Source organism: Hemiscyllium ocellatum, chromosome 13 (genome assembly GCF_020745735.1).
Source record: "Hemiscyllium ocellatum isolate sHemOce1 chromosome 13, sHemOce1.pat.X.cur, whole genome shotgun sequence".
NCBI classification, from domain to species: Eukaryota; Metazoa; Chordata; class Chondrichthyes; order Orectolobiformes; family Hemiscylliidae; genus Hemiscyllium; species Hemiscyllium ocellatum.
In genome coordinates this window covers 12,288,535-12,300,867 of record NC_083413.1, presented here as the reverse complement: position 1 = coordinate 12,300,867, position 12,333 = coordinate 12,288,535, and the positions used below count along the sequence as shown (strand labels likewise).

At 45.1% G+C, this 12,333-nt stretch overlaps 1 protein-coding gene across 1 annotated transcript in view; it reads left to right on the top strand.

Moving 5' to 3' along the window:
• LOC132821426 (glutathione hydrolase-like YwrD proenzyme) overlaps positions 1-4,481 on the top strand; it is a 61,274-nt gene extending 56,793 nt beyond the window's left edge. Inside the window, exons 12-13 of the mRNA XM_060834012.1 lie at positions 3,231-3,241; positions 4,237-4,481. Of these exons, the coding sequence (XP_060689995.1) occupies positions 3,231-3,241; positions 4,237-4,481 (256 nt within the window). The remainder of the gene's footprint in view (positions 1-3,230; positions 3,242-4,236) is intronic.
• The last annotated feature ends 7,852 nt before the right edge of the window (positions 4,482-12,333 follow it).

Here is a 12,333-nt window from a genome sequence, read left to right as displayed (position 1 = left end):
CCCATTGATTCCTGTGTTGCTAGGGCTCCTTGTTGCCATCTTGGTCAAATGTAACCTTGATGTCACGGGCAGTCAGTCACACTTCATTTCAGCTCATTTGCCCAAGTTGTACCAAGGCTACAGTAGAGTATCAGTGGGCAGGTTATTGCTGAGCGAGTATAATTTGGCAACACCTTTCATCACTTGCTGAAGACTGGAAGGTGACACACCAGGTGGTAATTGGCCAGGTTGGATTTGTCCTGTTTTTCTTTGTGGATGGGACATGCCTGGGCAATTTTCCACTTAAATGCATAAGATATAGGAGAAGAATTAGGCCATTTGGCCCATCGAGGCTGCTCCGCCATTCAATCATGGCCGATATGCACCTCATCCCCATTTTCCTGCTTTCTCCCCATATCCCTTCAATTCCTCACCAATTAAAAATCTGTCTACCTCCTCCTTAAATTTACTCACTGTCCCAGCATCCACCGCACTTTGGGGTAGCGGATTCGACAGATGCACAATCCTTTTGGAGAAGTAGTTTCTCCTCAACTCTGTTTTAAATTTGCCCCCCCCCTTATCCTAAAACTATGATTCTCATCCCAGAATGCCCCACAAGAGGGAGCATCCACTCCACGTCTATTTTACCCACACCTTTTATCATCTCGAATACCTCAATTTGATCTCCCCTCTAAATTCCAGAGAGTATAGGCCTAAACTGTTCAATCTCTCTTCATGCGACAAACCCCTCATCTCTGGGATCAATCTAGTGAACATTGTCAGGCCAGTGCCAGTGTTGTAGTTATACTGGAAGAGCTTGGCTAGGAGTCCAGCAAGTTCAGTACTGTTACCAGGATTTCAGTGCTACAACCATGGCCTAAATCCTCTGTATTCAGTGTATTCAGTTGTCTCTGTGTAATGTAAAGTGTATTCGCTTAAAGTTAGGTTGAGTTTCTGGAAATTGTGCCTTTTGAGTGAGAAGGTTTTAAGTGAAGCATAGGTTCCCATAGGAAGTTCAGTAGGCCCATCTTAACAAAGAAATAAACATTAAATTATTGTTTAAAAAAAACACGAAGAACCTTGAATGTTGGAAAACAAACAACAAGAAAAGTTGCTGGACAAGCTCAGCAGCTCTGGCTGTGGAGAGAGAAAGCAGAGCTAATATTTCGGGTCAAGTGACCTTTCTTCAGGACTGATTGTACCTTTGGAGAAAGGTAGGTATATATGATAAAGAAGTAGTTGGGGGGAGGGGTGAGGAGCACACAATAGGTGGAGATGGAGCCCAAAGAGAGAGAGAGAACAACAGTTGGGCCAATAAAGGAGTGGGTAAAGGTCCGTCTGGGAGAAGGAACAGCACCACCTTCAAGTTCCCCTCCAAGCCACTCACCATTTCAACTTGGAAGTATGTCGCCTTCCTTCACTGTCACTGGGTCAAAAATCCTGGAATTCCCTTCGTAAGGGAATTGTGGGTCAACCCACAGCAGGTGGACCACTGCAGTTCAAGAAGGCAGCTCTCTGCCACCTTCTCGAGGTCAACTAGGGACGAGTAAAAGAATGCTGGTCCAACCAGCATGCCCACACCCCACAAAATGAAAATAAATGAATAGCTGCTAATGGGAGCCATTAATGGCTGACATTGGATTGTTTGTGGTGCCAGTCAATGTGATGGCAAGGTCTGGTGTGTGGGAGTTAGGGTACTGTCATGCTCAGGCCCTAAAGTTATTGGCCTCAGTGTTGAGTCCAGAAGACTGCAGGGTTCCCAAGTAGAAAATGAGGTGTTGCTATGGAGTCCTAGAGTCTCCAGCTCACCCACAAAAATGTTGCATCTGCATTCTCTTAGTTGAAGTATGACTGCACTTTAACTAGCTAAATTTCTACATTGGTAAACAACTTAAAATGAAATAAATTTAAAACTGCAAGAAAAAACATAACTTCTAGGTGCTGTTGAAGTGACCATGCTCCTCCTAGTGGCAACTGAATGCCCAGGTTTACCTGCACTGACCAACATCTGCCACCAGATGGAGCACAGAATCTTTGTTCAGATTCAGGATGGGGCAGAGCCAACAGCGGGAGAATGTGTTGCAATAACGTGAGGTATTTCAGGTACCCTTCATCACGTCCAGCCTAGGGACCTTTCCCAACTGTCTTCTTGGCATGTATAGGTTAGAGCTTGACATTTTTCCTGTGCTTGCTCAGAGTACTCTTTAAATGTAGACTTTGATATTGCATATATGCACTAGACCGGCCTGAACAGAGTTTAGCTCAGTAAGCTATACAACTGGTTTGTGATGCAGAGCGATTCCCAACAGTGGGTTCAATTCCCCCAACAGCTGATGTTATAGTGCTGGATTGTCCTTTCCAACCAGTTAACATTGATGAGGCTTCTTTGGGAACACTGTGTCCGGTTCTGGTTGCCCGGTTATAGGAAGGATGTTATTAAGCTGGAGAGGGTTCAGCAGAGAATTACCAGGATGTTTCTGAGTATGGAAGGCTTGAGTTATAAAGATAGGTTGGGATCATTTTCACTGGAGGGTAGGAGGTTGAGAGGCGACCTGATAGAAGTTTGTAAAATAATGAGAGCTATAGACAGAGTTAATGATTGTTGTCTTTTCCCTAGGATGGGGGATTTCGAGACTCAGGACACATGTTTAAGATGAGAGGAGAGAGATTTTAAAAAAAGACATGAGGGGCAAATCTTTTACACAGAAGGTGAATGGCATGTGAAATGAACATGCTGATGAAGTGAAGGATGTGGGTACAAAATTACAATGATTGTTGTCGTTCTGTTCGCCGAGCTGGGAATTTGTGTTGCAGACGTTTCGTCCCCTGTCTAGGTGACATCCTCAGTGCTTGGGAGCCTCCTGTGAAGCGCTTCTGTGATGTTTCCTCCAGCATTTATAGTGGTTTGTCTCTGCCGCTTCCGGTTGTCAGTTCCAGCTGTCCGCTGCAGTGGCCGGTATATTGGGTCCAGGTCGATGTGCGTATTGATTGAATCTGTGAATGAGTGCCATGCCTCTAGGAATTCCCTGGCTGTTTTCTGATTGGCTTGTCCTATAATAGTAGTGTTGTCCCAGTCAAACTCATGTTGCTTATCATCTGAGTGTGTGGCTACTAAGGTCATGTCATTTCGTGGCTAGTTGGCTAGTTAATAACAAGGAAATTACAAACACATAACCTCAACACCAAGGAGAGGGAAGCACTAAAATCACTAAGAAATGATATGAACATAATCATACTACCAGCAGACAAAGGCAAATTGACGGTCATCCTGTACAAAGAAGAGTACATCCAAAAAGTGCAACTACTACTTGCAGATACCAACATCTACCAAAAGAGGGAGTCTGACCCCACCCCACAGCTCACCAATAGGATAACCAACACACTGAGGAACCTACAAAAAGACCTGGACCCAATATACCAGCCTCTGCAGCAGACAGCTGGAACTGACAACCGGAAGCGGCAGAGACAAACCACTACAAATGGCGGAGGAAAGATCACAGAAATGCTTCACAGGAGGCTCCCAAGCACTGAGGATGTCACCTAGACAGGGGACGAAACGTCTGCAACACAATTCCCAGCTCGGCGAACAGAACCACAACAACGAGCACCCGAGCGACAAATCTTTGCACAAATTTTGTACAATTACATTGTTTAAAAGTAATTTGGATACGTACATGAATAGGAAAGAGATATGGGCTAGGAGTAGGCAGGTGGGACTTGTTTAGTTTGGCATTTATGGTCAGCACAGACTGGTTGGACCGAAGGGTCTGTTTCCGTGCTGGGTGTCTCTATGACTCTTCCCTCGGCCGAAATGTGTTACCCTTATGTTAAAGCAATAGTAATTGCCTCTCTCTAATGAGAGAGCAGCCCTATGGCCACTTTACCTTTTTTTAGTGTGGAAACAGGCCCACCTAGTCCACACCGACCCTCCGAAGAGCAACCCACCCAGACCCATTCCCCTCCACCTAACACTACAGACAATTTAGACTGGCCAATTCACCTGACCTACACATTATTGGACTGTGGGAGGAAACCAGAGCAAACCCACGCAGACACAGGGAGAATGTACAAGCTCCACACAGACAGTCACCTAAGGTGGGAATTGAACCCAGGTCTCAGGTGCTGTGAGGCAGCAGTGCTAACCACTGTGCCACCATACCTGCTGCCTTGAGAAAACAGGAAATATTGTGCTCATGCTGCATAATGATTGAAGCAGATATGCTGGCCATTGGGTAACTAATGTCTTTTTCAATGCAGGTGGTACCTGGAAGCTCTCATTGGAAGAGGGAATCTCTGAGCCTGCTGCACAGAAGCTGATAGCCAGAGGTCACAATGTCTATTGGCCAGTTAGAGGACATGAGAGGTCTCTGTTTGGACGTGGCCAGATTATCACCAAGGGAATGTGGTGGGAATCGCAGCATGCCTTAATTGCTGAGGATGACCAGGAAGTATTATGGGCTGGCTCTGATCCACGGTCAGATGGGTGTGCAATTGGATACTAACCTGCAGTCAGTTCTTCTGTAACGCTATGGGTCGTGTTCTTGTGCAACCTCACATTATAGAAACCGCGCTTGAAGTGTTGGCAATGTAATCGTGTTACAGCCAACACATAGTGGAAAGGTTCATGCTGCAAAAGCAGCATCCCCAGTTTGTCAATTGCGTTACAGTGAATTTGTGTTCGCTTATATAGCAGAATAACATATATCCTGCAGGTGTGTTTCAGGGATTGGGAATTTTGAAAATTTGTTCACAGGATGCTGGTGTCACTGGCTAGGCCAGCATTATTTGCCCATCCCTGATTACCCAGGGGGCAATTAAGTGTCAACCCCATGGCTGTGGATCTGCAGTTACATGGGGGACAGACCAGGTAAGGACAGCAGTTTCCTTCCCTAAAGAAAAATAGTGAACCAAATGGATATTCCCCCAATAATCGACAACAGTTTTACAGTCAGTATTCAACTTGTAATTTTTTTTTAGAATTAGATTCCCTACAGTGTGGAAACAGGCCCTTCGGCCCAACCCTCCAAAGAGTAACCCACCCAGACCCATTCCCCCTGCACCTAAGGTACACATCCCTGAACACTCTGGGTAATTTAGAATGGCCAATTCACCTAACCTGCACCTCCTTGGACTGTGGGAGGAAACCCACCCAGACACAGGGGGAAATGTGTAAACCCCACACAGACGGTTGCCCAAGGCTGGAATCGAACCCAGGTCCCTTCTGCTGTGAGGCAGCAGTGCTAACCACTGAGCCAATTTCAGGTTTGCTTTTAAGTTGAGTTCAAATTCCACCATCTGCCATAACAGGATTCAAACCCAAGTCTCCTGAACGTTAGTTGGTTCTCTGGATTAACCACTAGGCCATCAGCTCCCTTTTTCAGGATTTGTTTTGTATAGTTTATCAATCTCAGATTGATCTCATTGAATGTCACTGTTTTACCATCTCTCCTGGCATTACGTTCCAGACACCTACCACCTTCTGTGTAAACATTCGCCTTGTACATCTCTCTTAGACTTTCCCCCTCTCACCTTAAGCTCAAACCCCCTGGTATTTGACATGTCCGCTCTGGGAAAATAACTCTAGCAATCCATCCCCATCTACGGCTCTCATTTACTTGTATCAGATCACCCCTCAGTGTCTGAAGCTCAAGCAAAACCTTGTAGCTAGAAAATGTTTTGATTTCCAAAATAAAAGCCACAGGGTTAGTGTGAAGATTGAGTCCAGCTCTCAATGCAACAAAAGGCGTTCAACGCAAATGATTAAACAGTGAGAAGTTGACGTCTTAAACCCAAAAACTATATGAAAGAATATCCATTAGAGAAGGCCAGAAGAGGGTCAAGGTTATTAAGAAGTGCATTTTTGGTTTGAAAAGCCAGAGGTGAAGAGAGACAGGCGAGGAATACTGAGCTATTGGAAATTAATGAGCTTCACTGTGGGCAGACTCTTGATTTTAGTGCCTCGCCATCAGAGGCAATACTAATGTCCAAGCCTTGTTCTTGTTGATAAAGGCGAGATTGTTGCATTGAGAGTAATGGTGAGCCTGATAAATAATGCTTCTTATCATAATGGAGCAAATCAAATAGCAACTTGCAGTGGCCACGCATGTACATGAAAATCTAGAAGTTGCTGCCTGAATTGCTCTCCTCCTCCGTAGGCTATCCGCACAATAGACAAGGTGTTGAAATCCATGTAGGGGTGTGAAGTTTCAACACCTACCTCCTGGTTACCCGTGAAATGTACCAGAAAATGTTGTGCAATTCTGTCAGTGTGATCAGCACTAATTATTGGCATACAGCCTCTCTGGCACTGAAAATGTACATTTTCAAATGTAGGTTCTCCATCCTTTAAAATTGAATTGTTGTTAAAGATGCTATGAAACTTTCTGTTAAACTATGCTTTATTTGTTTCTTTTTCATTTGCCATCCTATCTTGCCATTGAATCTCTACAGTGTGGAAGCAGGCTCTTTGGCCCATCCATTCCACTCCTACCATCTGAAGAGCATCCCATCCAGGCCAACTCCCTACCCTATCACCCTGCATTTAAGATGGCCAATCTGTCTAACTGACACATCCCTGGACACTATGAGGCAACTTAGCATGGCCAATCCACCTAACCTACACATCTTCAGACTATGGGAAGAGACTGCATGGACACAGGTAGAATGCGCAAATTCCACATGGACAGTTGCCCAAGGGTGGAATCGAGCCCAGGTGCCTGGTGCTGTGAGGCAGAAATACTAACCACCGTGCCACTATCTCTGGTGTGCTTTCTGTCGATGATCTAACTGTAATTAACACTTCTTGGTTAATTTGTGCATGTGTCACTTAGGGTATTTCAGTCTGATCACTGTTGGAATATTGCAGGCAATTCTGATCTTCCGATCGGAAGGATGTTGTGAAACTTGAAAGGGTTCAGAAAAGATTTACAAGGACGTTGCCAGTGTTGGAGGATCTGAGCTATAGGGAGAGGCTGAATGGAGTCATAGTCATACAGTCATAGAGATGTACAGCATGGAAACAGACCCTTTGGTCCAACCAGTCCATGCCAAACAGATATCCCAACCCAATCTAGTCCCACCTGCCAGCACCCAGCTCATATCCCTCCAAACCCTTCCTATTCATGTACCCATCCAAATGTCCCTTAAATGTTGCAACTGTACCAGCCTCCACCACTTTCTCTGGCAGCTCTTTCCATGCATATACCACCCTCTGTGTGAAAACGTTGCCCCATAGGTCTCTTTTAAAATCTTTCCCCTCTCACCCTAAACCTATGCCCTCTAGTTTAGTTTAGATTACTTACAGTGTGGAAACAGGCCCTTCGGCCCAACAAGTCAACACCGACCCGCCGAAGCACAACCCATCCATACGCCTACATTTACCCCTTACCTAACATTATGGGCAATTTAGCATGGCCAATTCACCTGACCCACACATCTTTGGACTGTGGGAGGAAACTGGAGCACCCGGAGGAAACCTACGCAGACACAGGGAGAACATGCAAACTCCACATAGTCAGTCGCCAGTCGGGAACTGAACCCAGGTCTCAGGCGCTGTGAGACAGCAGTGCTAACTGCTGTGCCACTGTGCCGCCCACCAACTCCCTGACCCCAGAGAAAAGACTTTGCCTATTTACCCTATCCATGCCCCTTATAATTTTGTAAACCTCTATAAGGAAGGCTAAGGCTGTTTTCCCTGGAGCGTCGGAGGCTGAGGGGTGACCTCATAGAGGTTTATAAAATCATGAGGGGCATGGATAGGATAAATAGACAAAGTCTTTTCCCTGCGGTGGGGGAATCCAGAATGTGAGAGCATAGGGTTAGGGTGAGAGGGGAAAGATATAAAAGGGAGCTAAGGGGCAACTTTTTCACGCAGAGGGTAGTGCATGTGTGGAATGAGCTGTCAGAGGAAGTGGTGGAGGCTGGTACAATTGCAACATTTAAAAGGCATCTGGATGGGTATATGAATAGGAAGAGTTTAGTAGAATATGGGCCAAGTGCTGGCAAATGGGACTAGATTAAGTTGGGATATCTGCTCGGCATGGACCAAAGGGTCTGTTTCCATGCTGTACATCTCTATGACTCTGACTCTAATTGAAGCATAATGCCAGCAGCTTACATGTTCCACAGTAAAGGGCTGTGGACTAGATCGGTTGTCATTTGACAGTAAAGGGCAACTCAGAGCTTTATGTACAGCTCTAAGCAGATTGAACAGAGAGTACTTTTTTGATACACAAAGTTTACTTTGCTGGCTTATAGACATCACCTCGACAGGAGCTAATCTATTCGGATATCACGTTTCCTGTTTTTCACTTCTTACAGTTTTCAGCAAAAGTTAAGTCCTTTCCCCAGATTTCAGCTTTTGGCATGGAGCTGCTCAGTCTTGAATCTCTCAGGATGTAACTTAATAAGCATTTCCTTTCTTTATTGTGATCATTCCAAGCGTTGCGATGTAACACAGCATTGATAACGTGAGACTTTGTGATTGTAAATATTAGCCAAGACTTTGCAGTCTTTTTTTTAACAAATTTTGGCAAATAACTGAAATGAAAAGAGGAGATCAATTTATCCATAATAAATTGTTGTTTTGCAATTTATTCTGTACCTAATGAATGTTTTGAATTTTTAAACACTTATTTTTCATTACAGTTACAATGCTTCAGTTCTTTTTATGTTTTAAATCCTGCAACAGTCAGCTTAAATGTATTCTCTGATAAGGTACTGACTGACTATAACTTTACTATAGAGTGCAAGTTGGTGTTGCTAATCTTTCCACATGTTAATATTTATTTATAAGGGTTATACATTACTAACTTGCACCTACTAACCCAGCAATCACAGTTTTAAATCTGTGTCTCTCATGATCATGGTCAGAAGTCACACAACACCAGATTATAGTCCAACAAGTTTATTTGAAACCACAATCACCTCCTTCGTCAGGTGAAGTGACTTCTTCTGAAAGCTTATGATTTCAACTGAACCCATTGGACTATAACCTGGTGCTGTGTGATCTCTGACCTTGTCCACCCCAATCCAACACCAGCACCTCCACTTCATGGTTCCCATGGCCACAGTTGCTGTGCGTTAGGAATTGGTTTCGGTGAAGATGTTGAAATCTGTTCACCCATGTTCCCACTTGACATTGAGTGCACTGATGGAACATTACAGGTGTAAATCCTCCAATGCCTGAGTGTGACCCAGATCTCACTGTTGTATAGAAAGGACTTGACAACAGCAGCACTATGGACTAAAGCCGTTGTCCTTTTGTGGAGGTTTCTGTTCGAAGACCCCTGTTGGAAGCTCCAGCCTTGATGAAAGCCCTGCAAATAAAACATTCAAGTGTGCTGAAAGAAAAATGGAACTTTCACGCCTTCTAGAACTGGAAGGCTACCACACAGCACAGAGACGATGTGGGATTTTGCCCCTACGTTAATTGATAGGAGGCTGTGTTTTATCAGAGTCAAGAATTAATTCTTTGCATGAATCACCCGTGGCAACCAAGATAGTTATCAATTAATAGTTGGCTTAATCCAATGTATTTCATTGATCACCATGCGATTCCTTCCACGGAGCCCAATGTCTGAAGGACTGTCAGTTGTGGTCTTCATGGTTATCGATGTTCATGTTTTCATGCATGTCTCTGAACTCATCACTGGCAAATTAACCTTAATCTTCAGTCAAAAATTATCCCATGCCTGCTCCCTATCTGTTTCTCCATGATTCCATCCATAAAAAACTCTTCTATGCATCCAAAGTACTGCTAGCAAAAAGACTAAATCTGGTTACCAGATCTACAAAATGTAGAGCACATACTTGGCACGCAGTTGTTAACATCCTGTGGCAATGGAAGGCTTATAATGGTCAAGCTCCATGATGCATTTCTCTTTGTTGTGGTTCTGTTCGCCGAGCTGGAAGTTTTTGTTGCAAACGTTTCGTCCCCTGGCTAGGAGACATCATCAGTGCTGTGGAGCCTCCTGTGAAGCGCTTCTTTGATGTTTCTTCCGGTATTTATAGTGGTCTGTCCTTGCCGCTTCCGGGTGTCAGTTTCAGCTGTCCGCTGTAGTGGTTGGTATATTGGGTCCAGGTCGATGTGTTTGTTGATGGAGTTTGTGGATGAATGCCATGCCTGTAGGAATTCCCTGGCTGTTCTCTGTCTGGCTTGCCCTATGATAGTAGTGTTGTCCCAGTCGAATTCATGTTGCTTGTTGTCTGCGTGTGTGGCTACTAGGGATAGCTGGTCGTGTCGTTTCGTGGCTAGCTGATGTTCATGGATGCGGATTGTTAGCCGTCTTCCTGTTTGTCCTATATAGTGTTTTGTGCAGTCCTTGCATGGTATTTTGTAAACTACATTAGTTTTGCTCATGTTGGGTATCGGGTCCTTTGTTCCAGTGAGTTGTTGTCTGAGTGTGGCTGTTGGTTTGTGTGCCGTTATGAGTCCTAAGGGTCGCAGTAGTCTGGCTGTCAGTTCTGAAACGCTCCTGATGTATGGTAGTGTGGCTAGTCCTTTTGATTGTGGCATGTCCTCGTTCCGTGGTCTGTCTCTTAGGCATCTGTTGATAAAGTTGCGCGGGTATCCGTTTTTGGCGAATACCTTGTATAGGTGTTCCTCTTCCTCTTTTTGCAATTCTGGTGTACTGCAGTGTGTTGTGGCTCTTTTGAATAGTGTCCTGATGCAGCTTCATTTGTGTGTGTTGGGGTGGTTACTTTCATAGTTTAGGACTTGGTCTGTGTGTGTTGTTTTCCTGTGTACCCTTGTGGTGAATTCTCCGTTCGGTGTTCTCTGTACTATCACGTCTAGGAATGGGAGTTGGCTATCCTTTTCTTCTTCTCTCGTGAATCGGATTCCTGTGAGTGTGGCGTTGATGATCCGGTGTGTTTTTTCTATTTCCGTGTTTTTGATGATTACGAAAGTGTCATCGACATATCTGACCCAGAGTTTGGGTTGAATTTGTGGTAGGGCTGTTTGTTCTAACCTTTGCATAACTGCCTCTGCTATGAGTTGGTGATCCCATGGGTGTTCCATTGATTTGTTCGTATATCTGATTGTTGAATGTAAAGTGTGTAGTGAGGCACAAGTCCAGTAGTTTAAGTATGCCGTCGTTGTTGATAGGTTCCGACTCCTGTTTTCTGTTCTTTATGTCCAGTAGGTTGGCTATTGTTCTCATGATCTCATTCGACGTGACGGCACTGTTCACTTCGATTGACAAAACCCTAGCCAGAGAAAAAATGAGGTAAGCCATTTAGGACTGAGATGAGGAGAAATTTCTTCAGCTAGAAAGTGGTGAGCGTGTGGAATTCTCTGCTATAGAAAGCAGTTGAGGTCAAAACATTGAATGTTTCATGAGGAGTTGGTATGGTCCTTGGGATTAAAGATATTTGAGGATTTGGGAGAAAGTCTGAACAAGTTGTATGGCCATGTTGAATGGTGGATTAGACTCAAAGGACTGAATGGCATACTCTTTTTATTGTTTTTAGTACAGGCTCTTCAGCCTCCTAATTTTACTTGGTAAAATAGCTTTTACTCCAGCCTTCCGACCCATTTCAGAAGATGGCATAAGCAGATGAATGTGTAGAAGTTGAGAAGATGGTCATGAGTTTTTAACCTTTGAACTGAAAACAATGAGCAAACAGAAAATGTTGTGGGATTTTTATTTGGAGTTGCTTATGGGCGCCCTGGAGAGGGGTTGGTGGTTGTAGGCGGTGGAAGGGCCCCCAGGTGGGGTTGGGGAGCGGGGGATGGGCCTCGTGGGGTGGTTGTAGGTGGTGGAAGGGCCCCCAGGGTGCCCCGAGGTGGGGTTGGGAGCGGGAGATGGGCCTCATGGAGGGGGAGGTTGTAGGCAGTGGAAGGGCTCCCTGGGTGCCCCGAGGTGGGGTTGGGGAGTGGGGAATGAGCCTCATGGGGGGGGGGGAGGGGGAGTTGTAGGTAGTGGAAGGGCCCCCGGGTACCCCGAGGTGGGATTGGGGAGCGGGAGATTGGTGCCCTGGTGCGGGGTGATGGAGGGTATTGGGGGCGGTGGAAGGGCCCCTGGACGCCTCAAGGGGGAGGGGTTCTCAAATTTGTAAGGAAGTGTCAGTGATCTGTAAGAATAATAGGATGGTTACGGTCGGGGTTTTAAGTTTCCAAACATAGTCTGGGACTGTCATAGTGTTAAGGGTTTAGATGGAGTGGAACTTGTTAAATGTGTACAGGAAACTTTCTGAGTCAGTATGTGGATGTACCTACCAGGGAAGGTGCAAATCCTGACCTATTCTTAGGAAATAAGGCAGGGCAGGTGACTGGGGTGTCACTGGGGGAGCACTTGGGGGCCAGCGACCATAAATCTATTAGTTTTAAAATAGGATAGACCAGATCTAAAA